Below are 27320 nucleotides of genomic sequence, written 5' to 3'. Positions count from 1 at the left end.
GTTATGAACTTTTGAACATTACAAAAGGTAGAAAGGTAATCTAGTTAAGCTGAACAGTTAAAAAATTTCCAAACCTTTTCCTAAACACTATTCACTGATAGAATTTAGTAGTTTTAGAAATAGGGTAGGTCATTACATTCTATAGCTGTTTGTTCTGGTAACAGCTAGAAATACATTCATGCTTCTTAAATAGGAGACACCATAAGTCAATAAGTCACATTGTGAGAAATACAAGGACACCTATATGGAATGTTCTTAACATTTTCAGAAGTTTCTAAAATAAAAGTTCAACCTTTTAGGAGAAAAAATAATTTGTTTTTCTCTTAAACCTCTGTACCACCCAGAGATTGATTCTCTGCTGGAAAATTGAGAAAATATGACAGCAGCTGGATCTGAAAAGGCCCATGAAGCAATGGGAAAGGTGGGGGACAGCTCCTACCTTACAACCAGCAAGTTGTAAGGCCCTGCACAACAATTTACCCAGGTACACCTGCTAGTGACTTAGAAATCTAAAGGAGGACCGGCTTTTATATTACACCATATCATAATAAACTTTCCCACAAGTGAAATCCATGAAACTAATAAACAGAATTCACAACCACCAAAAACTCAGGACAGTCTGGTACATATAAATAACTCATTGAAGTAAACACAGGAAAGAAAAGGTACAGATTTACAATATTAATACATCTCCAGCATCCAGCTGTGAACAGAACAGAAATACAAGACACACTCCCTACTAAGAATAGTGTGTTCCATGTAGGGTAGCACAATCTCCCCAAAATAGTTACATATGTTAAAAATGAATGAATCATTCACATTTTTTTCATGCAAGTTCCTCAAGAACACCCATCAAAAGTTGAGATATAAAGGAAAACCAATAAAATATTTTAAAACAACAGAGTTGCACACAGTATGCATATGGTAAAACATAAATGTGTGAATGTGAACAACTGTTTCAGATGCCATATGAAGACCAAAAAAAAAATTGAGTCAAATTTATCTTGTACTGTGAATACAAAATATTGCTATGAAATCTTGGATGTACCTTGAAAATATTTCTTTTAATCTTTACTTCCTTCTGAGAGATAATAAATGCTATTTAGGAAGAAAATGATTTTGTGGATGAGGACAGTCATTTGAGAGGAGAGAGATGGAGAAGATTGCTTCAAAAGAAAAAATAACATAGACTGAGGGACCTTTTTTGAGGGGGAAGAATCTTTCCAAATACTGTATTCAAATCCCATTTTGTGGAAAAAAATGCTATTTAATACTTTCCTTGTTCTTGACCTAAATCAAACCCCTTATGATTATACAGTGGAAGTACCAAATAGATTCTGATAGAATGGCTGAAGAACTATGGACAGAGGTTTGTGACATTGTACAGCAGGCAGTGATAAAACATCTCCAAGAAAAAGAAATTCAAAAAGGCAAAATGGTTGTCGGAAGAGGCCTTACGAATAGCTGAGAAAATAAGAGAAGCTAAAGGCAAAGGAGAAAAGGCAAGATATACCCATCTGAATGCAGAGTTCCAAAGAATATCAAGGAGAGATAAGAAAGCCTTCCTCAGTGATCAATGCAAAGAAATAGAGGAAAATAATAGAATGGGAAAGACTAGAAATCTCTTCAAGAAAATTAGAGATACCAAGGGAACATTTCATGCAAAGATGGGCACAATAAAGGACAGAAATGGTATGGACCTAATAGAAGCAGAAGATATTAAGAAGAGGTGGCAAGAATAAACAGAACTATACAAAAAAACCCTTAATGACCCAGATAACCACGATGATGTGGTCACTCACCTAGAGCCAGATATCCTGGAGTCTAAGTTAAGTGGGCCTTAGGAAGAATCACCAAGAAGACAGCGTATTAAAAAGTAGAGACATTACTTTGCCAACAAAGGTCTGTCTAGTCAAAGTTATAGTTTTCCCAGTAGTCATGTATGGATGTGAGAGTTGGACCATAAAGAAAGCTGAGCACCAAAGAACTGATGTTTTGAACTGTGGCATCAGAGAAGACTCATAAGAGTCTCTTGGACTGCAAGGAGATCCAACCAGTCCATCCTAAAGGAAATTAATCTTGAATATTCATTGGAAGGACTGATGCTGAAACTCCAATACTTTGGCCACCTGATGCAAAGAACTGATCCATTGGAAAAGACCCTGATGCTGGGAAAGATTGAAGGCAGGAGGAGAAGGGACAATAGAGAATGAGATAGTTGGATGGCATCACCGACTCAATGGACATGAGTTTGAGCAAGCTTCAGGAGTAGGTGATGGACAGGGAAGCCTGGCCTGCTGCAGTCCATGGGGTCACAAGTTAGGACATGACTGAATGACTGAACTGAACTTGTTCTTGAGGTTAAAATGTTCTTAAAATAAACAAAAAGGTCTGTGTTCAATTCAAAGCTTGGCAAGCCTACTGAGAAGATATGTTTGTGATTTGTTCTGTGGTCAGGTGTCTGAGCAAAAGAATTAAAACCTAATACCTTATTTTTAACTTCTCAGAGGCAAAATGGCTAAATATCATTCCAACTTTAACTTTTAGTAAAATTACTAACATTCTATGAATATAGCTCAATGATCTAAAAGCATCAATTACTTCAATGTAAGTAAGAATTGATTTACCTTAAAAAATAATGAAACATCTCACAGTCTTCACAAACTCTTAATTCTGCAAAGTATTTTTTCATCTGTTACTTTGTCAGACCTATGGCCCTGCACATAGTAGGGACTCAGAGTGTTTGTCATATTAATGAAGGAATGAATGAAATGTATTCTTACAACAACCTGGCAAAAATAAGTAAAATGAGGATTATCCTTCCCATCTGACAACTGCAAAACCGAAGGCTTACAGAAATTGTGACCTGATAGTCATTTTATAGCTCATTAAAGGAAGACTTGATACCAGAACAGAGGCCTCATTAATTTTAACCTAATCCAATATTCTTTCTACAACCATACCATCTCTGCAATAATGCCTAGTTCCACAGGTTGCTGCAGCTACAAAAGGGCAGTTACTACACGTATAAATGACATCAAAATATTCCCCAGATCTTGATCATCAATCAGGCTTCTCCCTTCACCCAGTGTGATTATCAGTGTTATCACTCCACCAGCCCTACTTGCTTGGTCAGCCTATGCGTTATCAGAGCAGGCCCTTCCATTCAGCATTCAGAGCTCCTGTATGGTCTGGATGCTTACATACCACTTTCGGCTAATTTGTACAATTGACTATGGCAGGGCATGATCACAAAGCTTCCTTTCTCTTGGCAGCAGTAGAGATGTAAAGACATATAAACTAGTAACAGAAGGTAGTTTTCTGTCGTGAATCAGTAATAATGTAATTAGCACTTTTATCAATGTATATTTAAATCATTGTTCAACAACAAAAATACCACAGTGTCTCTGAATTTAGGGATTACATTCTCAGAGCCTTTGGAATTTTCTCTGATTAGCCTTTGGAACTGAGTGAGGAAAGGCTTACATATGTTAACATGGATGATAAAACTATGTGCTTTTTTATGAACTGTCTCCTCAAATGTAAAATAAACTCAGTTTCACATAGGTGAAATTGATCCCAGATTGTAAGCTGCTATATTTTATTTGATGAATCATATGAATTAATTCATCTATTATTGGATTCAGATCAGACACATTAACAAAATGTAACATAGCAATTAGAACTGTAAATAAAATTAAATAGATAATAAACAAACTGGCACATGCAGACAATGGTATATTATTACTCAGCACTAAAAACAAAATGAGCTATCAAGACATGAAAAGACATAGAGGAAACTTAGATCCATGTTACTAAATGAAAGAAGCCAATCTGAAAACACCACACACTGCATAATTCCAACCATATGACATTCTGGGAAAAGCAGAACTATGAAGACAGTAAAAAGATCACTGATTGCCAAGGATTATCAGGGAGGGGTGAATAAGCAAAACACAAAAGATTTTTAGGTTTGAGAAACATCCAGGAGTGAACCCTAACGTGAACTATGGACTTTGGGTGGTAAGGATATGTCGATGTCATTTCATCAGTAGTAAGAGATGCACCCATCCTGGTGTGGAGGGTTGACAGTGGAGGTGGGTGTGCAAGTGTGGGGAGAAGTGAGTGTATAGGAACTCTGCACTTTTGCTCAATTCTGCTGTGAATTTAAAACTGCTTAAAAAATTAAGTTTATTAGTTTTTAAAAAAAGTAAACAGATCACAAAGACCATCATGTTTTTTACCCAAAATAGAGGTCAAATCTTATTTCAACAGATATTTTTATAGAAATTCCTGTCACAATAAAGTATGCAGATACTAACTTCTTACAAACTTATTAATAGAATCTTCAATAAAATAAAATTTAAAATTCTGGAAAAGACTCTGTTTCGTAATATTAATACTAAAGTTTAATTTACAGCTGCATTATTATGGTGGTATAATAAAAGATTGCATTATATTTGGGGGTAGTTGTAAATTGATAAACATTATCATGTCCACAAGGAAATGTGGCAAAATTAGTAAGCTTTGCTGGAAGGTACCAGCTATAAAGAACTTGACAAACTCTTGAGAGACATGTATTCCTAGAAAGTGAACATATTATGTAGAATAAATTACATGAAAATATTCTTTTAGTGCATATTTTCTTCACCGATCAGAGTTTTTATTGGCAGCTATCTGATATATTTTCCCAAACATATAGGTCTTAGTAAATAAGAGATATGAACTTTTCTATTATGGACCATCAACTAAGCAACACTAAAAAACTGTCTTCAGTAAGAATTTCTAGGCCACCAAACATTCTGACTTAACTTACATGAATTGAGACATGTTTAGTATTTATCTGAGATAAATTTTTATGATAAGAATTATAAGCAATAAATCCACTGGAAAAATTCCTATTTTGTCTTCTGTTATAAAATTTTAGGCATTAAAAGTTAGAGACTAGAAAACAATTATTGGTTCCTCTGCCAACACCCCCAATGTTGATCTTTATCCATTTAATAGGATGCCCCACATGTGTTTAATGTGTATAATATCTAAGACAAATTTTCATCAAAAGAAACAGAGTAACATAGGCATCTTTGCTTACACTGTCACCCCTTTATCTGGCAGCCAGTATCTCTAGTTTACTTTTTCAAAAAGTAAAAGGTAGCAATGCCTTTCAACTATTAAATCACTGGGCTTATAAAAACTGTGTCATATATGTTTGCACAGACCTAGCATTCCAGGGTCTAACTTACTGCCTTGCAAAGGGCATTCAATATTCCATTCTAAAAATAAAATATATTAAATAACCAACTTCTATCTCATTTTATAACTCACTTCATTAGTGGAATGGAAGCTGTATTTCCTTCTTCTGAGGCTAAAACATATCTATCTATTTCAAAGAGAAGCATAGACTAACAACCAATGTATTTATTCCTCAAGTAAAGGCAGAGTAATAATTTCCACTTTCCTTAAATCCTCTCCTTTTCAGTGGAAAAATGGAGGTGTGGGAGAAGAGACCATCACAGAAACACAGTAACTCAAAATTAAAGGATAACTGAAGATCTTAGTGTATACCTAGAGTTCTTATCAGAATCTAATAAAATAAATAAGTATTTATAAATGAAAATGATTGAGCTCAAACTGTTTTACTCACCTGCTATTTTTCAGCCCCTAGCCCAGTGTCTGGGATATAACATACCTACTATCTTTTGAATGAATAAATTATGTATAAACTAAAACAACAAAATAGAGCAAGTAGATACTTAAAGGGGAAAATGAAACAAAAGTACTCCAGAAGCATGGTGATTGGAAGACAGCCTTCTCACAATCTTTAAAGTGGAACTGGGAACTCTGTCACCTGAAGGCATGATGTAAAAACTCCCATGGAGACACCTGAAGGCAGCATTAGTGAGCTATGGAGAGCTGGAAGCATGGTTTTATTCTAGTGTCCTAGGCTTCCATGCCTGCCTCTGAGTTTGTTCTCTAAACCTCAAGCTGTTTTATCAGGTCCACAGTGGCTATAAATAAAGCTGATTATTGTCTGTGTGTCTAGGATACTGCTTCATAACCCGAGGGAAACAAAAACAGTCAAAGCACCCCAGGAGAGGAAACTCACCTGGAGCCTGCAAGCATCCTCAAAGTAACCTAAACAAAGCCTGAGCAGGAACTCCCTGGAGAAAGCCTTCTATGATGCAGAGAAAAATCAATGTGGAAAAATGTCCAAAGGGGAAGAGGGCAGACCTGGAGTGTTGTTATTGTTGATCCCGTTTGCAGGTTCTGTGTACAATATCAGGCTCAGGAGGAACTTCAGAAAGACTGTCTTTCTGGGTGCCCTGCTGTTCTCCTTTAGTCAGAACCCACCACTAATGCAGATGTTTCTGTTTCAAAAGACTTCCAAAAGTGATGATTCTGTGATCTCTCCAATGTGACCAAGGCCTGCTCCAAGTCTGAGACTTCCCACATGTTTCTTCCAATAAATTGAATAGATACATGTCACCTCTTTCCAATAACTCAAAGCAAGGAACTTGACTTCTGTGGTACATAATGAGACTAACTGAACAACTGCATGCTGCTAAGCACTGTTATTTATATTGTGACTAATTTCGTCAAAGTGTAGTCACGGCACTCATAAAAGATTTTAAGTCTTGTGTTATCCCAAAGAGCATGGTGCCATAGACAAGGAAATCCAAAGAAAACATTATGAATTAGCACAAAACCCCCTTCATGCCATTCTCCTTACAGCTCAGTTAAACTCTCTTGACTTAAAGCTCTGACTCTGTCCACATGTCAAGAAGAGAGGGGATGACTGGTCCTCTTGGTAAGCACTCTTTACATCCTGGATAACTGTTCCTAGAAATCACGCCTCAGCCTTCTCAATACTCAGCCAACCCCTTTACCTTCCCTACATGCTGAATTACTCCCAACTAAAACCCCTAAGCTAAGGAATTCTCCAATCTCTTCATGTTTCTCCTTAACTGAGAATAGTAGGACGTGAGTCAACACTTTAGCAACTTCGGAAATGTGGTCTCATACGTCCTCATCTCAGAAGCCTGTTCAGTTTAAATCCACTAGTATGCACGACTGGTTCATGGCACCCGGTTGCGCTCAATATGTGGACTGAATGTCCACAAAGGCTCTTCTAAGTTCTTTGGAAACTCTTTACTGGAGGACAACAGAACACATTTTCTATTATATCAACAAGGCACTCTTGAAAACCACTTAAAAAGGACTTAATTTCAACCCTGATAAAATTCCTTTCTTTATGGTCTCTGAAGGGAAACAGAGATAAATCATTGGTCCTGACTATTACCTTCCAGTCAAACAGCTAAATGTAAACAGCTGCATCATTAGATCACCAAAAAAAAAAAAAATTACCTATAAGGATATAAAAAAAGCTGAGTGCCGAATAATTGATGCTTTTGAACTGTGGTGTTAGAAAAGACCCTTGAGAGTCCCTTGGACTGAAAGGAGATACAATCAGTCCATCCTAAAGGAGATCAGTCCTGGGTGTTCTTTGGAAGGACTGATGTTGAAGCTGAAACTCCAATACTTTGGCCACATGATGCAAAGAGCTGACTCATTTGAAAAGACCCTGATGCTGGGAAAGATTGAGGGCTGGAGGAGAGGGGACAACAGAGGATGAGATGGTTGGATGGCATCACCGACTCAACAGACATAAGTTTAGGTAAACTCTGGGAGTTGGTGATGGACAGGGAGGCCTAGCATGCTGCAGTTCATGGGGTCACAAAGAGTCAGACATGACTGAGCGACTGAACTGAACTGAACTGAAGGATATAATATGGATATAAGAGCTCCCAAAAAGAATGTTTTCCATTTTGAAAAGGGTGTCAGTAGTGTTAGTTGCTCAGTCATGTCCAACTCTTTGTGACCCCATGGACTATAGCCGCCAGGCTCTTCTGTCCATGGAATTCTCCAGACAAGAATACTGGAGTGAGTTGCCATTCCCTTCTCCAGGAGATCTTCCCCACCCAGGGAATGAACCCAGGTATCCTACATTGCAGGCAGATACTTTACCATCTGAGCCACCAGAGAAGCCAAAGCGTGTCAGTATGTGTGTTAGTTGCTCAGTCATGTCTGACTCTTTGCAATCCTGTGGACTGTAGCCTGCCAGGCTCCTCTATAGTGCCACACTATTTATTTTACTTTTCAGATCAAAGCTGAAATAGGTACTCAAGTTGCCACCTTTACCAACTCCTTTGATAGGAACAAGGTGCTCTGTCCACATATGAGCAGTGGATAAGAGCTGGGTGTGAGGAGAGGTCTTGAGTGTGATTTATCAAGATGTACATACAAGCACCAGAGTGGATAAACTGGCCATCATACAATTATAAATTGGATTTGGTCATTATACATCATTTAGGGATTTATTAAGACTTAATTTCTTCCACACACTAGGCTTATCATGGTTGAGGTTGTCCCAAATGCAGACTAGCTTCGTGCAGTGTTACTAGTATAGCGGTGAACATAGCTGCCTTCCAGACTAGCTTCACCTCCCTACCCTTTTTAAAGTATCTGCAAATTGTTCTCACCATTTCTCTAGCATTACTATTACTTTCACTAGAAAGAGGAACAAATCTTAAATGCATTTTTAAACATGATCATGAGAAGGGAACATTGAATGGTTGGTATATGCCCATCTCTATATTGTTATTTCATTATCAAAAAAAAAAAAAAAAGACCTTTTGAGGTAGGTATTATTTCCATCTTCCAGTTGAATAAGCAGGGTCACAGTCTGGCTAAGCAATTACCTTAGGGCCACACAGTAGGCAGAGTTTATTTAAAACCAGACTAGGGCCACAGCCTGTGCCAACTTCTCTGAATTGTTTAGACTAATTTCATTCACCCCATCTCTCTTTTCTAGAATTCCACAAGTTGTGAAAAATGACAGTTAATCTAAAATGGCTTTTCATTTATATTAGTTTATTTTTCTTGCATATATGCAATAGATGCTGATGGTATCTAGCATATTTATCCTTTAATTCTTCCATACTCATGCTATATCATTTGTTTCTTTTATAACTTTTTCTAGCTTTTCTTTTTGGAATGAACAATTTCTAATACAATAAAAATACTTTGGCCATTTCAGGATTATCTATCATTTGTTTTCCCTGTGGATCAAACAGAATGGAATGGTCTTTAGCCACAGTTTATGCAAAGGTTAGAGGAGAGGTCACATGTAATTTCTACTCCTGTTTCTTCATCATTAAAGGACATGATGCTGGCTTTTGGTTTTATGTCATCTACAAATAATCCTTTCATATTCACTTTTCTGATCTTCATGTCTGAATACTAGCCCTCTGCTGCAAATGGATAACCAGGCTTTTGAGAAACCCTTAGTTCCACGGTCCTTGCTAAACCATCAATTTAATCAATGCAATGGCTATCAGAGAAGCATTTTCACTTAACCTGATGGGAGTTTCAACTTAAATAATGCATTGCTTGAAAGAAAGAGTTTTGGTTGTCAGATAAGACCATGTGGTACAACCAGGATGCAAAACATAGAGACTGAGAGGTGTTAACAATCTGTCAAATATTGTGAGTGCTACATGTCACAAAGGCAGAGGCTGTGTTTCAGGCTGTAGCACCCTGGAGAATACCAACGTTTGAGGTCAATCTGTTACTGTCATGAAAGTTGATGCAGAGTGAACAGTGCCTATAGTGAGCAACAACATAGCACCATGCTTTCTTTTTCTCTTCTCATCTCCCATCATGGCGAGGATTCTTTCTCCAACTTTGTACAGGTGGAATATCAAGTCTATTACATCCAAAGATGGTACAAGCTCTTTTTCTATTAAGAGAGATAAGACTTCCCCCTTCACAGTTATGCAACAGCAGCAAAAAGAGGGTCCAAAACAACTGTGTATCACACTGGGAGCCAGTGAAGGAGAGAAGTGAGAGCAGGTGCTCGGCTGCCTGGTGAATGGCCCATTTAAAAATTCAACAATAGTCAAAGGGGTGCAGGGAACACAAGAGCACCTCCGTGACTGGGGAAACAGGCACTTCCCAATTCAGTGTTAACTCATGCCCTGAAAGAGGGCATGCTGTAAATCACATTTCCATAAACCTCCTTCATCATTTACCTTCCAAAATAATATTTTATAAGCATTCTCATAGAAAGAACTACTCAAACAACAAATTCTAGTACTTCTTCAGCTTCATATGTCACTATGAGATATTGATTATTAGCTAGATAAAATAGGCAAAGCAGCTTTAACATGGCAGAACCAACAAATTATCTTTCATAACTCTTTTGAAAAGCAAATGTAGATTTAAAGCTCGAGTGAAAAACACGTTAAGTGCATTGTGTCTAGACTCTGCCAAGAAAACAAGGAAATTTAAGTGCACAAAATGAAGATTTTACTAAACCAGAATTTAAATCAATGTAAAAAAATTCAGCCTCATATTTTAATGTGTCTTGTCATTAGCATTTTATATTTATACAAGCTTTAGGGTGAATGTGGCTGGATATTCAAGATGTACATGCATCCTACATGGTGAATAGCACCAACATAGTAAAATTATACAAGTGAAAAATGCTTTTCAGGCAGCCCTCCCTTCAAATTTCCGTAAACTCTACCATAAGCAGACTATGAGAGAAAAGATCAAGCACGCAAGGATATTTTCACTGTATCAGAAGAAAACCTTAGAAATGGTGGGTCAAGGCAGCAGAAAATGAAGTATAGGTGATTATTGGGTACCGTAAGACTAAGGATGTGGCAAACATAGAGCAGGAAACTATGAGGAGGAAAAATCCAGGCCCGTCTGTACAATACATGCAGATTTTTTTCAAATGTAAATTTTAAAGTGAATGTTGCTTTTATGTCACTGGATAAAGGAAAGCATAACAAGGCTGCTCTGCTTCCCCTTAAGCACAAGCGCATAAAGAGAGTAAGGGATGTGAAAAGCCAATTCTTTGTGCCACTACTTAATCAATTGCACTCAGTTCTACTCAATGACACAGCCACACTGCAAAGACCACTCAGCAGTTAATGGATATGATGTTGGAAAAGCACTTTGAGGTCTTCCAAAGCAAGGTAGGGCGAAAACCCAGTGGAACATGGTTTTACTACTTATTCACAGTAACTGAGCAGCATTATGTACAGAACTCCCGTGACCTGAAAAGAAAGGAAGATATTCATTTATTCTTCTAATTCTGATTATTCCATAGGAAATCACTTTTTTCATAAGCTTGAAATTGGAGTCGAGTTATCCTGTGTCCTAGTCTGGGCTTGTCAGGATAACCATTACAGGCTGTAAGGAATAAATATGTGCTTCAAGTGCTACAGCCTACGTTTACAATCTGTCAAATGCAGAGCTGAGGAGGAGTTATGTGTTTTTAACTGTATACATCCATCACTAGCTATCATCCTTCCCACAGACAGTGAAAAGTCAACAATGAAACATAAAAGCTAAAAATAAGTGACAGCAATTGCTCAGAAGAGCTGCACATGGGGCTCAGTGTTACACATACACACATTCCTTCCTTTTTCATGACTGCCAATTTAAAGGAATTGAAATTAAGGGCTTAGACCTAAGAAAATAAACATGCAGTGCACAATAATGTAAAAGTCAGTCAGAAGTAAAATTTCATGCTCATAAACACATGATCAGTGTTCTAAATGGTATGTGACCAGAATGCAAGTAGTGGCCAATACATGTTGCTGCAAATACCATGAAAAATGACAATTATAGGCACTTCAAATGCTCAAAGAAGAATCAGTGTCATTCCTCACAAACTGAAAATATTCTTCATTCATGTTATAACATATTCGTTTCTAAGTATCAATCAAATCAACATTTATTAAAGACCTATTGTATGCAATGCACTATGCTTTGATGGTCAAAAATATTGCATTAAAAATATGGTTTACATGCAAGTACACAATCCAAATATATGTATGAGTGAGTATATTGTATTGAATATAGAAAAAGTGTCATCTAGGAGACTACTAGATTCAGAAAAACCAATACACCCATGACTTAAATAGGTTTTTTTGGTTTTCTTCTCAATCTATAAGAATTTGTCGGGTAAGAAAAACAGCATAAAAACCTTGAAAGTTTTAACTTTGAAATCTTACATGCTCAAAAGGAGACAAGTTGTCTTGTAACAGCAGTTTTCTAATTCTTTTTCAGATTCAAAATGGTTCACCTAACCAAATCTCATAGGAAACCACAATATATAAGATAAAAAGAGCTATTTAATTCATACAAATTTGCTTTATAAGTGCAAGTTTATAACGTTTATTTGTTAGTCAAATAAATGAAGGTTGTTTTTTTTTTTTTAATAAAGAGAAAAATGTGAAATGGGGAATTATGGATGAGAGCTACATTCTTTTATGAGACTTGGGGTCAGATTTATTTCTGTATTTTGGAGTGTTTTGCACCATATTAAGGAAATTCTGATTCCTACACAAAAGTGGTTTACAAATTGTAACTTTTAACAGCACTCTTACTGTTAAATCTCAGGGAACAGAGGCAGCCAGAGAAGCTTCATTCCAGAGCCTGACCCAAAACTCAATAACCTACTAACACAAATTAATTTATCATCATTCATCTTAACCATGATGATATTTCCCATAAAGTATACTCGACAGCACACATCTGGGCTTTTTTTAAATTATAGTATTTAAATCTAAATCAAACCTTTAAGAAACTCAAAGATCCTCCCACCCTCACAAGGTCTTAGGGGTTAGTAAAATTCAATCCCTTCTTACAGCCTGTCTGTAAAAAGCCTGCCAGCAAGCACTGAGTTGGTATCAGTAATCGAAACACGTATCACCAGGGTGGGTACAGCCCACAAACACCTCTTGACAAACCTAGGATTCGAGCAGTGTGTGCCACCTGCAGACCTGCTGCCCTTTGGTCTCCTTCATTTCCTCCCAGTGGTCTCGCTCCTCCTCTCCACTGTTGTTTTGACCCAAAGCAATCCAACCAATCATCTCTTTACGCTTCATGGTACGCCTGTTATACACGGAAATCATCAGTGTGACGTCAGACAGCTGAAAGAGGGCCACCTGGAAAACAAAGGTCTCCTTATAGACGGGATTGGGCTGCCCACGGCGGATTGACGTCTTGCAGCGAGACATCTCTTGACCCACAGAATTGAAGAGAAACAGCTTTCCATATGTATCTAGGAAAGAAACAGTGGAAATGAGAAGCCATCAGTGCCTTCTGTTTTGCTAGTTTAATTGCAATATCTACACGGGCAGTACATTTTTGCTTTTTAACATACTGAGCAGCATCTTTAGGCCTGGAACTTGCTGTTGGACTAACACATGGGCTTCTCTGGTGACTCAGTCAGTAAAGAATATACCTGCAATGCAGGAGACCTGGGTTCGATCCCGGAGTTGGGAAGATCCCCTGGAGAAGGGAATGGCAACCCACTCAAGTATTCTTGCGTGGAGAATTCCATGGACAGAGGAACCTGGTGGGCTACAGTCTATGGGGTCGCAAAGAGACATGACTGAGTGACTATCACACACACAACACACACCTTACACAAACTCTTCAGGAAAGGGATGATTACCTTTAATGCTTAATGTTGCATGTGGCCCACCATGGGGTACCATGCTGATGCTCATCGGAAGGAACACATGTGCAGGGGTGTGTACGTGCAAAGGCATGTGTGCAGTGGTATTTGTGGACACGCACATTCTTCATCCATATTTTATTTATGTAACAATATATATACATTTTGCTCTATGTGTTTTTCTTTTCATTGTCCAAGTACTATTTATGCCTAAAAATTCTCTTCTTTTCTCATTCTCTACATATTCTTTGGACCATCTCATATACCTACCTGATCTGTATCTGTGGCCTAGACTTCCCTTCCAAGCTCAAAATCCAATGGAATACCACATTATTTCTTGTAAAATCCCATCTCACAAATACCATGTCTCCCTTTTAAAAACTAGCTGCTTTAGTGTCCCCCAACTCTGTGAATGTAGCATCATCTGCTCAAGTCCCAAATCAGAACTCAGGACTGCATTTTTTTTTTAAGTTTTAATTTAATTTAATTTTTTTCTTTTTTTAAATTTTATTTTCTTTTTTAACTTTACGCATTTTTGACAAGACTGGCTTCCTTACCCCTAGTCCAGCTGATCAATCACTAAGTTCTGTTGATTCTGCCTCCACAATAGCTCCCAAATCCACCCACTCTCTTCCCTCCCAACGCTGTTGAACTCTTGATGTATACTGTCGGCTCAGGTCACCAACCTCTCCCACTTGCATTACTGCATGTTTCTTTGCTGATGTCCAGTCACTGGATTGACAAATCCCATAGTCAAAGGTCTGTATAGTCAAAGCTATGGATTTTCAAGTAGTCATGTATGAATGTGAGAGTTGGACCATAAAGTCCTGAATATTCATTGGAAGGACTGATGCTGAAGCTGAAGCTCCAGTACTTTGGCCACCTGATGCAAAGAGCTGACTCATTAGAAAAGACCCTGATGCTGGCTGGGAAAGACTGAAGGCAGAAGGAAAAGGGGACAACAGAGGACGAGACGGTTGGATTTGGCATCACAGACTCAGTGGATATGAGTTTGAGTAAGCTCCAGAAGATGGCAAAAGACAGGGAAGCCTGGCGTGCTGCAGTCCATGGGGTCGCAGAGTTGGACACAACTGAGCAACTGGACAACAACAATAGTCAGAGGGGTCTTTATAAAGTACAGATCTGGTTGTATCACTCTCACTAATAAACAAAGACTAAACCTTCAATACATCCCTCTAGTCTCAGGATAAAAAACTAAATTTCTCAGCATAGACTACACACCCTGACCCTTTTATCTTCCAGTTTCATTGTGCATCTCATTTGCCTTTATACGCTACATCCCCACTCCACTGAACTATCTTCATCCCCCCAACCCATCCTGCTTCTCTTTCTCTTTCACCTCTACGTAAGTTATACATGCCCTCACATCCCAAATGATACCCACCTTTCAGTTCAGTTCAGTCACTCAGTCATGTCCAACTGTTTGCGACCCCATGGACTGTAGCATGCCAGGCCTCCCTGTCCATCACCAACTCCAGGAGTTTACTCAAACTCATGTCCATTGAGTCAGTAATGCCATCCAACCACCTCATCCACTGTCGTTCATTAGTTTGATTTAGATGTCACTTTATCTGAGAATCTTGGATGACCACTTTCCCCCATGCTGACCATCTGCAGGCTCCATCAAAATATAATTTTACCTCTCTCAGCACTCATTACCCAGTATTTCTATCGCCTGTTAACTTGCTGTAAAACTGTCAGTTCCCAGATGGGAGAAAGGGAGACTTCCCTGTTAACCATTGTACCCCATGCCTGGTATAATGCCTAACATGTGATAGACACTCAATAAATATTAAATATTTTATAATGAATGTTTGTGACCATCCAGGAGGCTCAACTTTCTGTTTTCTTTTGGACTTAAGTTTTCAAATTTGCAAAATGGAGCTAAATCCCTCATTTTATAACCCCTGCACTAGAATGCCAGCAGATGGTTACTAGCATCATAGGTTTAGTCATTTATAGAAAGTAAGTACTAACATAATCTACTACTTTTGCTAAAATTCCTGAATGGATAATTATAAAAAATTATATCTTAAGACAATTCTATTTTTACTAAAATCATGTAATGTATCAATATCTTGACTTTCTCTTAACTACAGCTTTTGCCACTAATTTATATGTGTTTTGTCCTTTAAAAAAAATCAACATTTTGGTGTTTCCCAAATTTTATCATTTTGTACATTGTGTTCAATGTGGGCTAAATGCCAATTAGTGTTTACTGCTCACTTCCCCACCTAACAACCAGTCAAACTTTTTAAAGTGTAAACCCAGATCCCTGTAATTTATTGTTCTCTACAAAGGCATTGTAAGACAGGAAACAAATTACAACCTGCAGTTTTCTTTCTATGTTGATCTTTTTCTATTCTGGTTTGATGTGTTATTTTATGCACTTATCTGCTGAGAAACACAAGGTGTGAAATTGCACTTCAGGTGTGAAAACACTTTTCTGTCTCAGAAAAAGGGCTCTCCACTCTTCAAACTGCTCTCTGGAAAAAGCTGTCAGCAAACTGACAATAAGGGAGTGAACTTGTGTTTCTGCAGCTGTACAGCTACACAGTTCCTGGAGGAAAAGTTCAATCCAGTCACCAAACTGATCTGGCAATTCTGCTGCCAGTTATGGCAGTGGGAATTGAATTAATCTTGCAAACAAAGACTTGCTCATTTCACAAAGAGAGCAATTTCCAGCTTTCTCCTGGTCAGAAGATTATTTTCTAATTATGAGAAAGGCTATTTAAAATAAGCCAGAAAGAAAAATACCAATACAGTATACTAACGCATATATATGGAATTTAGAAAGATGGTAACGATAACCCTGTATGTGAGACAGCAAAAGAGACACAGATGTACAGAACAGTCTTTTGGACTCTGTGGGAGAGGGAGAGGGTGGGATGATTTGGGAGAATGGCATTGAAACATGTATAATATCATATATGAAACGAATTGCCAGTCCAAGTTCGATGCATGAGACAGGATGCTTGGGGCTGGTGCACTGGGATGACCCAGAGGGATGGTATGGGGAGGGAGGTGGGAGGGGGGTTCAGGATGGGGAACACGTGTATACCTGTGGCGGATTCATGTTGATGTATGGCAAAACCAATACAATATTGTAAAGTAATTAACCTCCAATTAAAATAAATAAATTTATATTTTAAAAAAAGGCTATTTACAACCAAACCACCATCACTGAAGCTGAATTGTACATGTATGACAAGAGGGGGAAATAATAAAAGTATAAACGATCCAGTCTGAGGATATCTGACCAGAAGAAGAGAAATACCATGCCAACTGTTCCAGCTCAAAATTATTGACAATAATCGTATGCTTACATTTAGCTATCCAGGGCTATGACCAGAAAATTCTGCTTGTGAGGAATAGTGAGGAGTAAGGTTGGAGTCTTTGGGGGTTCAGTGAGCATCAGTCAGAACGGAAGAGAAAAGGTCAAGTAAATACGCAATTTTACTGAGCTGTTTTAATTCTTTGGGATTGATAGTGTAATACTTGCTGTAGAGCACCACCAAGCAGTATTTTATCTTCTGTTGATGATTCAGATGCCTCTCAGCGTCTCTAGCAACATAAAGCCATCATCAACAGGCTGAATGGGTCACAATCCCCTGGTAGTTCTGGATGCTGTCCTTCTGACTCAGCCCATCAACTGTGTTATGGGTCACTCACTTTCTCCACAAAGAAGACACCACATGAACCAAAAAAAATTATAACAGCAAAATATTTCCAATTTATCATGGCACAAACCTATGTCATTTGGGATTCAGGAGTCATCTTTTCAAAGAAACAATGCAATACCACAAAAGTTAGTTACATAGGTCATACAGAACAGCTGCCCCACAGCAGCATGATGGTCTGCCATTTGTAACAGACTTAGCCTTGGGGTGGGGGCGGGGCACTATGATTCTCTGGGCAAAGGAAAGGAATTTGGTCATTTAACTTCTCCTTAGCTTCTAATGTATTCATAATTATTAAACATCTTCAATATACATAAGAGAGAATAATATTAATACTACCCATACTTAAGTACCAATCATGGATGCATGCTTAGTCGCTTTTAGTCATGTCCAACTCTTTGCGACCCTGTGGACTATGGCCTGCCAGGCTCCTCGGTCCATGGGATTCTCCAGGCAAGAATACTGGAGTGGGTTGCCATGCCCTCCTCTGGGGGATCTTCCTGACCCAGGAATTGAATCTGCATCTCTTACTTCTCCTGCATTGGCAGGTGGGGTCTTTACCACTAGCACCACCTGGGAAGCCCCATTTGATATTTAGCATTTTTCATATTTACTATTGACCTTTCTGGAGAAGGCAGTGGCACCCCACTCCAGTACTCTTGCCTGGAAAATCCATGGACGGAGGAGCCTGTTAGGCTACAGTCCATGGGGTCGCTAAGAGTGGGACACGACTGAGCGACTTCACTTTCACTTTCCACTTTCATGCACTGGAGAAGGAAATGGCAACCCATTCCGGTGTTCTTGCCTGAAGAATCCCAGGGACGGGGGAGCCTGGTGGGCTGCCGTCTGTGGGGTCGCACAGATTTGGACACAACTGAAGCGACTTAGCAGCAGCAGCAGCAGTGTTCTAGTATATTAATAAACCACAAGTAGCTTATTCATTATTTTAATTAATGGACATTTGTTTTTAATAACAAAGAATTGAAAAGATTTCAGTGAACACTTTGGTATTTTATATCATACCAACACTTAAGAATTTCTGTAATACATCCCTATGAGTGGATTATTGATTCTTTATAAATTCCAGAGACAAAATCTTGTTACTTTTATTGTTAATACCTTCTCCATGCCTGTGATTTATCCTTTTGCTTTGTGTATAGTAACTTTTGCAGTTTAAATGCTTTACATTCTGTGGAGTCGGTCAGATTTATCAATGTTTTCCTTTTCAGTCGGCACATTAAAAAATTATTTAAGAAATCCTATCCAAACTCAATGGTCTTCCACATTCCTTCTATGAGTCTTAAGAATTTATTTTTCAATCTGATCTTTAATCCACCTAAGATTGATTTTTATATGTGGCATGAGGTAGGGATCTAATTATTTTCCCAAATCAGAAGCATTATACATTAAATAGCCCATTATCTCCCAGTTGACTTGTAATATAATGTTGTTCAGATACCAAGCATCTAGCTTTGGTGTCCTTCCCTTAACTTGATATTTATTATCGTCCTTTTAGAATATGTCTTGATATCTGTTAGGAAGAATCCTTATATCATCTTTTTAAAAATTTAGTTATTCCAATCTCTTTCTTTAACTGGCTCTTGCATATGAATTTGAGAATCAGTTAGTCAAGTCCTTTCAAAAAAAAAATCTGTAGGGATTTTGACTGGGATTGCACCAGATATATAAATTCGAGGAAAGCTATTATTTTCACAATATAGATTATTCTAACCAATAAACATGTTCATCTATCTATTTAGTTTTATTTTGTGTATTTCAAAAAGTGCTGCGATTTTTAAATAATTTTCTTACTCATCTTTTATTAATGCTATCTTTTGGTACCATAGCTACTGTTACTTTTGTATATATTAATGTGTTAAAACTCTACTTTCTATCTGTCCTTGATGTATTAGAAAACAAGTTTGTATTAAAATATGTTATTAGTTCAAATTTATAGGTTTTCTTGCATTTTTAATGCAATCATATTTTCTATAAAGAATGGCAGTTTTGTTTCCTCTTCTCTAGCTTTAAATTTTTATTTCTTTTTCTTATTCTACTAAACTGCCTTGAGTTTCCAGTTTAATGCTGAGTGTGAGTGATTCTAATGGGAATCCTTATTTCTTTCTTGATGGATTTCAATATTAAGAATGATAGCTAGTGTCTATTTTCTTAAAATGCTCACCACCAGGATTAAGTATGTTCCCTTCCTTATTCCCTGGTGTCTCAGATGGTAAAGAATCTGCCTCCAATGCAAGAGACCTGGGTTTGATCCTTGGGTTGGGAAGATTCCCTGGAGAAGGGAATGGCTACCCACACCAGTATTCTTGCCTGGAGAATTACATGGACATACAGTCCATGGGGTTGCAAAGAGTTGGACATGACAGCGACTAACACTTCTCTACCACATGCTAGTTGTTGACATTTAATACCATTTCTGCCTTTCTAAGCTCTTTTCTTTACCAAACTTAAAATTACATTCCCCTGAATCTCTTGCCAGTAGGATCCCAGTTAGATTTCACTAGTGAAAGTGAACTGTATGAGAATGGAAAGCAAAAGGAAAGGGGAGCCACAATCCTTTCAGGCCACAAACCAGTTGCAGGCATGTGGACAGGAATTAGCAAGCAAATGGCAAAGCAGGGTGTTCACCCATGGCATTCAAAGATCCTTATGAGAACCAGTCCTTTCACGTGCACAGCTCAGACTGTACCCGTACCTTTCCTGTGATGCCTGTACTTCTGGATTTCCTGGAGAGAGCCTTCCTGACCTTTACTGACCAGACTTCCCATGCTTGAAGCCTATAAGAAACAACTTCTGATTCAAAATACAGCTAGATTATTTTGTATTTTCCTGACAAAAGTGTGACAAAGTAATCAGTAACCTGAACTGGAATGCAACTAAAATAAAAATACAAGACCACTGGCCTAGAAGTTGGGTGCCAGGGAATGGAGAAACTCCTATCAGAGACTAGGATAGTGGAGATCCATCATTCACATTAAGTGATGGTAAACTGTCATCTGCTATCACTTGGAAGGAAGCAAATATGCTTAATATTTGTAGTTATAAGGGAAAAAATTGAAAAACAGAATGTTAGAAGTGGGTATTCACTACTACTGGCTTCATCTAGAGGCTGGGGAGAGGTGAAAAGTAACCTTGGGAAAGATGAAGGTGCAGGGAAAGAGAAAGAGAATCCTGAAATTCAGACATTTCTGTGATTGGAAAAGTCCCTTGCTTCCAGATCTCCAAACAGTAAGAGATCATTTTTTGGGGGGGATGGGGGGTGGGGTGGGGCAGAGACTCTGAGATTTTTTTTTTTAATTTATTTATTTTAATTAGAGGCTAATTACAATATTGTATTGGGGAGGGAGGTGGGAGAGATAAATTTTTAAAGGCTTCAAGCAACAAAGGCTCAATAAACCTTCTTGAGTGAATAATATGATAATGACGGGTTAAGTATCAAATTAAGGATGAAGGCTTCACACCAGATTTGAGGTAACTGAGCCATGTGACTGGCTTCTGAATATAGAATATTAGAAGTAATACATTACCTTCAATCACAGCTGAAGTCAGTCATTCCCCCTGTCTCTTCCCCTTTCATGACAACAAGGCTGGTCACATTTTGAATATATTATCACCTCATTAAATAGAAAGAATCTGTATCCCTTACTTACAGCTTACAGGAGAATTGCCTGCCTTACTTTGGATTGTGATGAAAGGGAGAAATAAACCTTTGCTGTATTAAGCCATGAACTCTGCAGCATTTGTTATTGCATCATAACTTTGCCTATACTGATACATCTTCTATTATTCATCTGCTATGAATTATTTTTGCCAATAAAGCATAGTGTATTTCATCAAGAGCTTCTTTTGTAACTATTGACATGATCAAGTTTTCCCATAAATCAGTTGGTATAGTGAGCTATTAAATACATTAGATTTCCCTAATGTTAAGTCATTCTTGCATTCCAGAACTAAGCCCAATTTATTGGTAATTAGTGTTTCTTTTTCTTAAACATTATGAGGCTAGGTGGACACCCAATATAAGATGTAGTAGAAGTGAGAGGATGTGAGGAGAGAGAGAGAGGGAGAGATTGGGAGGAAGAGAAATATTAACCTAATGCTATATCTATCATTTTCAAAGTAGTTTTAGTCCCTTGACATTTATTATTATCACCAATATATTTTGATTTATTTTTATTGATTTTGTTTATACCATCTAGTCTGCATTTTCTAGGCTTTTAAATATCTCTGCTTTGTATGGGATTAATTGAATTTTCTTTATTCTAATTTAGTCTCTCCACTGGGTTAAAAGTTGGATTATAATTTTAACATGCACCCTTGATTTAATGTCCAAAATGAATCAATACCTCTACCTTTTTTCTGTGGCTCAGCTGGTAAAGAATCCGCCTGCAATGCAGGAGACCTGGGTTCGATCCCTGGGCTGGGAAGCTCCCCTGGAGAAGGGAATGGCTACCCACTCCAGTATTCTGGCCTGGAGAATGCCATGGACTTTATAGTCCATGGGGTCACAAAGTGTCAGACATGACTGAGTGACTTTCGCTTTCACCCTCTTTCTAAGTAGCATAAGTGCCTTAGAATTCTTTGATTTCGGTCTCCCCTTCACATCTTTCGTACTATTCCTGCTAGGAATTTCAGTTCCACATTATTGCTGTAGTCCCAATATCAGGCACGTTTCCCACTTTTGCTGTTTCTGCTTTACGCAGTCTGCACATGCTCACATTTACCTACATGTTGATCTTTTTGTTCCTGTTGTTCATTCCCTTTCTTGCACTTCACTCCTTTCAGGTTCAATTTCTTTCTCCCTGAAATCACACCAGTTAGTAGTTCTTCCAGTGATAAACCCTTTCAAGCTTTGTAAAAGAAAGAAAGATCTTTATTCTTCTGTCACTTGAAAAGCATAATAAGTGGAGAGTGTTTTTCTCGCCAGCCTGTGACAATACTCTCCCCTTGTCTTCAGGCTTCTGTGGTTGCTGTTAACAAGGCTGTCTTCAGTCTGTCATTCTTCGGAAGAAAGCCGAGTGGTTTTTTAAAAATCAGTTTTATTGAGATATAACTCACATACTGTGATAACTGTATTTTCTCTCCTGTTGCCTTTCAGATTTTCTAACTTTGACATTGTTGTGAGAATTAAATGAGGTGATATAAGTAAAGGAATATCACATACGCAGCCAATAAGTTATGGCTGCACATAAATCTTCATATGCATTGGCCGTAATTTTGAACACATAATGGCTATTAATAAGTATTTACTATACCTAACTGAAAACTGGACCAAGATTTTAAAAGAAGGTGGTATATCCTATATTCATTTCTGTGCAGTCCTTTTTCCCCTGTGTTTCATCCATAGAGGTTACCCCCCACTTCCCATTTGTTCTTCACACTAAACACAAGCCTGCTTGATTTGCTTTTTTTGTTTTTCCTTCCTCTAGTCTCTGCTATTGTGAATGCCTAACAAGGTTAATATGCTGCTGCTGTAAGTATTATCATTGGGGATGTAATTATCACATATGGCTAATCATGCACACACTGAGAGGCTGGGGAACGTGTTGTTTTTAACTAGAGGGGACATCTTAATGGTAATTTTTGACTGGGACCATTATATGTGTGTATATAAACACAACGCAGTAATGCACTGGAGAAGGTTGGAGAAACAGAACCTGCCAACAGAATAGCTAACTTTTTAAAATGCAGACTTGTATAGGTAGGAAAAGAAACAGGAAAAGAACAGAACAGAGTTGCTAGTTAGTTGTTAGTGAATTGTTTTCCCACAAAGCCAAATTCAAAAGATAATCAAATGCTTCTAATTCTCAATGGGGACTTCTTCAAAAGCTTCTGTACAAGGATTTCAAATGTCTAGCAGACACTGAAAGAGGGATTTTCACCTAGATCATCTGCCATGTGGAGACTATTCCTTGTCATCATGTTTGTAGACTAGCCTGTGCTATCTTAATAGCAAATATGACAACAATCATGATCTCTTGTACTAAGATTTTACCTTGAAAGTTCCTGGAATGGTTCTTGACACATTGTTACCTGCCTTGAGCTAAGATTAGTTCATTTTGTTAACTTGTTTACAGATTGTTTCTGAATAGGTTCTATGGAATAGTTTCAGTAATTTTCAAATAGCCTATGTTACCTTCCCTGGTCCACCTATGATTTGAAAAATATATGTAAACATATTTAAATTTTTGTAATATGGGCATTTTCACCAAAATGGAAGGAAGGAAAGAAAGAAGGGCGGGAGAAAGGAAAAAGGGAAAGAGAAAAGAAGGGAGGGAGGGAGGGAAGATGGCAGGAAGAGGGATGTAGATATAAAAATCTATCTATCTGATGAATAGAGAAAAGGTTAAAGTTAGAAAGAAAGAAATGCCCAATCATATACTTTGTCTTGGGATGGATGTGGTTTATGAAGGATGCTATAGAAGATGCCGTCAGGTTATTTGATTGATATCCTGTCTATTTTGTCCAAGATTGAGTCAAGGGTGGACCTTGAGATTTCAACATAATTTAAAAAACAATGTAATGCCCATCACAGTATTCCCTATCAATTGCTACATTCATGTTTTATTTTTATCTACCTAGCCCAACTGAACTATTCCAGACCAGACCAGATTTTTATGCCTACTATTTTATAACAATTTTTCAAGTATGCTGAAAATTTGAAATAATTATACAGTGGATACCCATATATTCATCACCTAGATTCTTCAATTGTCATATTTTGTTCCACCTATGCTATGGCCTGATGTGTCCTACCAAAATTCATCTGTCGAAGCCCTCATCCCCAATATGACAGTATTTGAATGCGGGATCTTTGGGAGGTAACCAGGTCATGAGGGTGGAGCCCTCATGAATGGGATCAGTGCCCTTAGAAGGACAGCCATGAGATAGAGGTACTCTCTCTCCATCATGTGAAGATACAGGAAGAAATCTGCCTGAAGACCAAGAAGAGGGTTCTTATCAGGAACCAAATTAGTTGATCAAATCCAAATTGATCTTGGATTTCCCAGCCTCCAGAACTGCAAGAAAAAAATTTTCTGTTGTCTAAGCCAGCAGTCCCCAACTATTTTGGCATCAGGGACCAGTTTTGTGGAAGACAATTTTTCCATGCATTGGTGGGGGGATGGTTTCAGGATGATTCATGCATATTATATTTATTGTGCACCTTATTTCTAGTAATGTTACATCAGCTCCACCTCAGATATCAGGCATTAGATCCCAGAGGTTGGGTACACCCTGGCCTAAGCCACCCAACCTATGGTATTTTTGCTATAGTAACCTGAGATAACAGACTTTGCTTTCTCGTATATCTATACATCTATCAATCTGTCATACCTGTAGCCATCATTGTTCTTTACCCCTAAACATTTCAGCATGTTTCATTAACTAGAGTTCAATAATTTATGGTTCTTTCATATTATAAGATGAAATTTACATGCAGTGAAGTGCACAAAGCCTAACACCATTCAGTAAGTTTTAACAAATGCAAACATCCATTTAACCCACATCCCTATCAAAATATGGAATATGTCCATCACCCCAGAATACTCCCTCATGTCCATGCCCAGTCATCTTGATACCAATACCAATCCTGAAGCAACCACTCCTCTGCTTTTTTTTCACTATATGTTTAAACAAATTTTGCCTGTTTTAGAATTTCATATAAATGGAATCATCCAGTAGGTACTTGGTATGTTCTTGAAATTCCTCCATGTTGTTGAATGCCTCTGTCAATTTCATTCATTTTTATTGCTGAATAGTATTCTACTATAGAAACATATCTTAATCTATTTATTCAATTATGAGGACATAAGGGCTCTTTGCCATTTTTGTACACTATAATAAAGCTGCTATAAACCTTCTAATGAAAGTCTCTTTTTTTAACTTATGGATGAATGCCCAAGAATAGAACTGCTGGATTTTCAGTGCATGTTCAGCTGTATGAGATACCGCCAGGCTTTCTCCCAAGGCTGTTATTCCATTTTACACTCCCACCAAGAATGTATTTGCCACATCCTCACCAACATTTGGGGGAATCAGTCTTTTTAATTTTAACCATTCTGGGGTGGGGAGGTGTGGTAAACACTCATCTTTAGGGATGCTCCCACCAGCTCCTTCCCACTAGAGCTAAACCTGCCTCTCACTGAGCTTTCTCCCCCAGGGATCTGGGGAGAGGAGCATACATCTGGTGGCTCATTTCTTCTAAGGCCCGAAAAGAGAAAGGTAACTGCATCTATTATTAGTCCACCTCTCCTCTATCTTGCTTAGAAAGAAAAGTTTAAAATATCAGAACAGTCATCTAGCTGGATCAAGTTGGCAAATTCAGTTATCTTTTGGCTGACAAAATACTTTGATACAAAAGATCCTCACTTCAAAATCCTAGCCTTTGTCTCTTTCCATCAAGATTTAGCACCTTCAGCATTCTATAGAAGTTCCTAGTCATCAGGATCAACTTCTTTTTCTTTGGACTTCCTTAAGAACCATTCTTTACATTATCAATGCCACCCTGCAAGGCAGGATTGATGACCCCTTTCTACAGAGGAGGTCACTGCCACTGAGCTGAGGGTCTCAAGCACAGGATTTGTGACCTTCACACACGTTTCTACCCATGCGTCCCTCCCGGCAGGCAGCTCCCTCGGGGTAGACTCTGACGCAGGGTCCTGGAACACCCCCTGCCCTCTGTCCACTTTCACCATGGAGATGAGTGCAATTGGCAGTGTCCCCATTCCCCACTCCAGGCCCATTCATTTCCCAGCTTGCATCCTGTCCTCTTCTCCCTCTCTTTCTTCCAGTGCTGCTCAGTTACCTCATAAAACTCTTGTTCCCTCATCCTTTTCTCTCTTTTTCTCTTCCATATGGGAACTCGAACTGTACCCTAAGCTTGTCTGATGACTGCCAAAGTCCTGCTAGTGGCATAAAGAAGTGAGACATAATGAAAGACCAACATCATCAACATCTCAAGCCCTTGAAAGTACCAAGAGGTCCCTTTTAGAATCTCCACAAAAGAACCTTCTACTTTCTCAGTCCCTCCTAATTAAACTGGCTTTTCCTTAAGTACCAGCATTTCATGTAAACAAAAAACTTTTGTCTTCACTATTGGGTTTCTGTTTTAATTACTAGCATCACAGCAACATTGTCTTCTATTACTTTGGTCGCAAAGATACAGCACGTCAGTTACATTTTCAGTTACACTGCATCACTATTCTATGTAAAACCATGTAGTAAATGCCAATATGACTTAAACTTCTGGAAGGAAATCAATTTCAAAATGAGGACTTGCCTTGTTTTCCTACTCAGTTTTAAATATTTGTTATAATAGTTTCCTTTTTGGTATATTTTCGTTTATAAAGAAATGTGGAAACATACCTCAGCACCATTCTCAAAGCACAGTTTTACATGTAATATCCCTACCTGAAAAGTATATATTATTATGATCCCATTTTACAAATAAGAAAACAGAGTCAAAAAAATTCAGTAACTCACAGCTAGCAAGTGGCAAAAACCTTAGTTTGGCATCCTCCAGTTGATACTTTCTTAGCCACAACACTGTCCTTCTCTCCTGTATTGCCTGGAACCTCTCAACATGCAAATTAAAGCCTCCCAATGATTGTGTGGTCCATCTCCCCCATCATTCTCTGCAGCTGCACCATCTTCTTCCCCCCAAATTGTTCAGATCTCACCAAATCTCAGAAGACAGGAAAGTGAAGTGAAGTCACTCAGTTGTGTCCGACTCTTTGCGACCCCATGGACTGTAGCCTACCAGGCTTCTCAGTCCATGGAATTTTCCCAGTAAGAGTACTGGAGTGGATTGCCATTTCCTTCTCCAGGAAAAGAGACCAGCAACAGTTCTACAGGGAAAGCAGTAAATCTAGATCTTTAGTAAATCCAGAGCTATTTTTTAAAAGCTATATCTAGAAAGGAGAGTCTATCCATGCAATTAATAATCAATATGTACTATGGATTTTAAATAGCTCTTACATGATTCTGAGCCTTGATACAGAATATGGTTTATGCCCCTGGTTTCTTTTGTTACCCAGACTGTTGCGCTTTCCTTACTAACT

At 38.2% G+C, this 27320-nt stretch overlaps 1 protein-coding gene across 1 annotated transcript in view; it reads right to left on the bottom strand.

The window, feature by feature from the left end:
• Positions 1-4943: 4943 nt before the first annotated feature.
• Positions 4944-27320, bottom strand: part of SYT16 (synaptotagmin 16) — a 305114-nt gene continuing 282737 nt past the window's right edge. Inside the window, exon 8 of the mRNA XM_061429769.1 lies at positions 4944-13141. Within this exon, the coding sequence (XP_061285753.1) occupies positions 12828-13141 (314 nt within the window). The 3' untranslated portion in view covers positions 4944-12827. The remainder of the gene's footprint in view (positions 13142-27320) is intronic.

The sequence above is a fragment of the Bos javanicus genome, chromosome 10, assembly GCF_032452875.1.
Source record: "Bos javanicus breed banteng chromosome 10, ARS-OSU_banteng_1.0, whole genome shotgun sequence".
NCBI lineage: Eukaryota > Metazoa > Chordata > Mammalia > Artiodactyla > Bovidae > Bos > Bos javanicus.
Note: the sequence above shows the minus strand (reverse complement) of the source record. Positions and strands in the feature narration are given on the sequence as shown.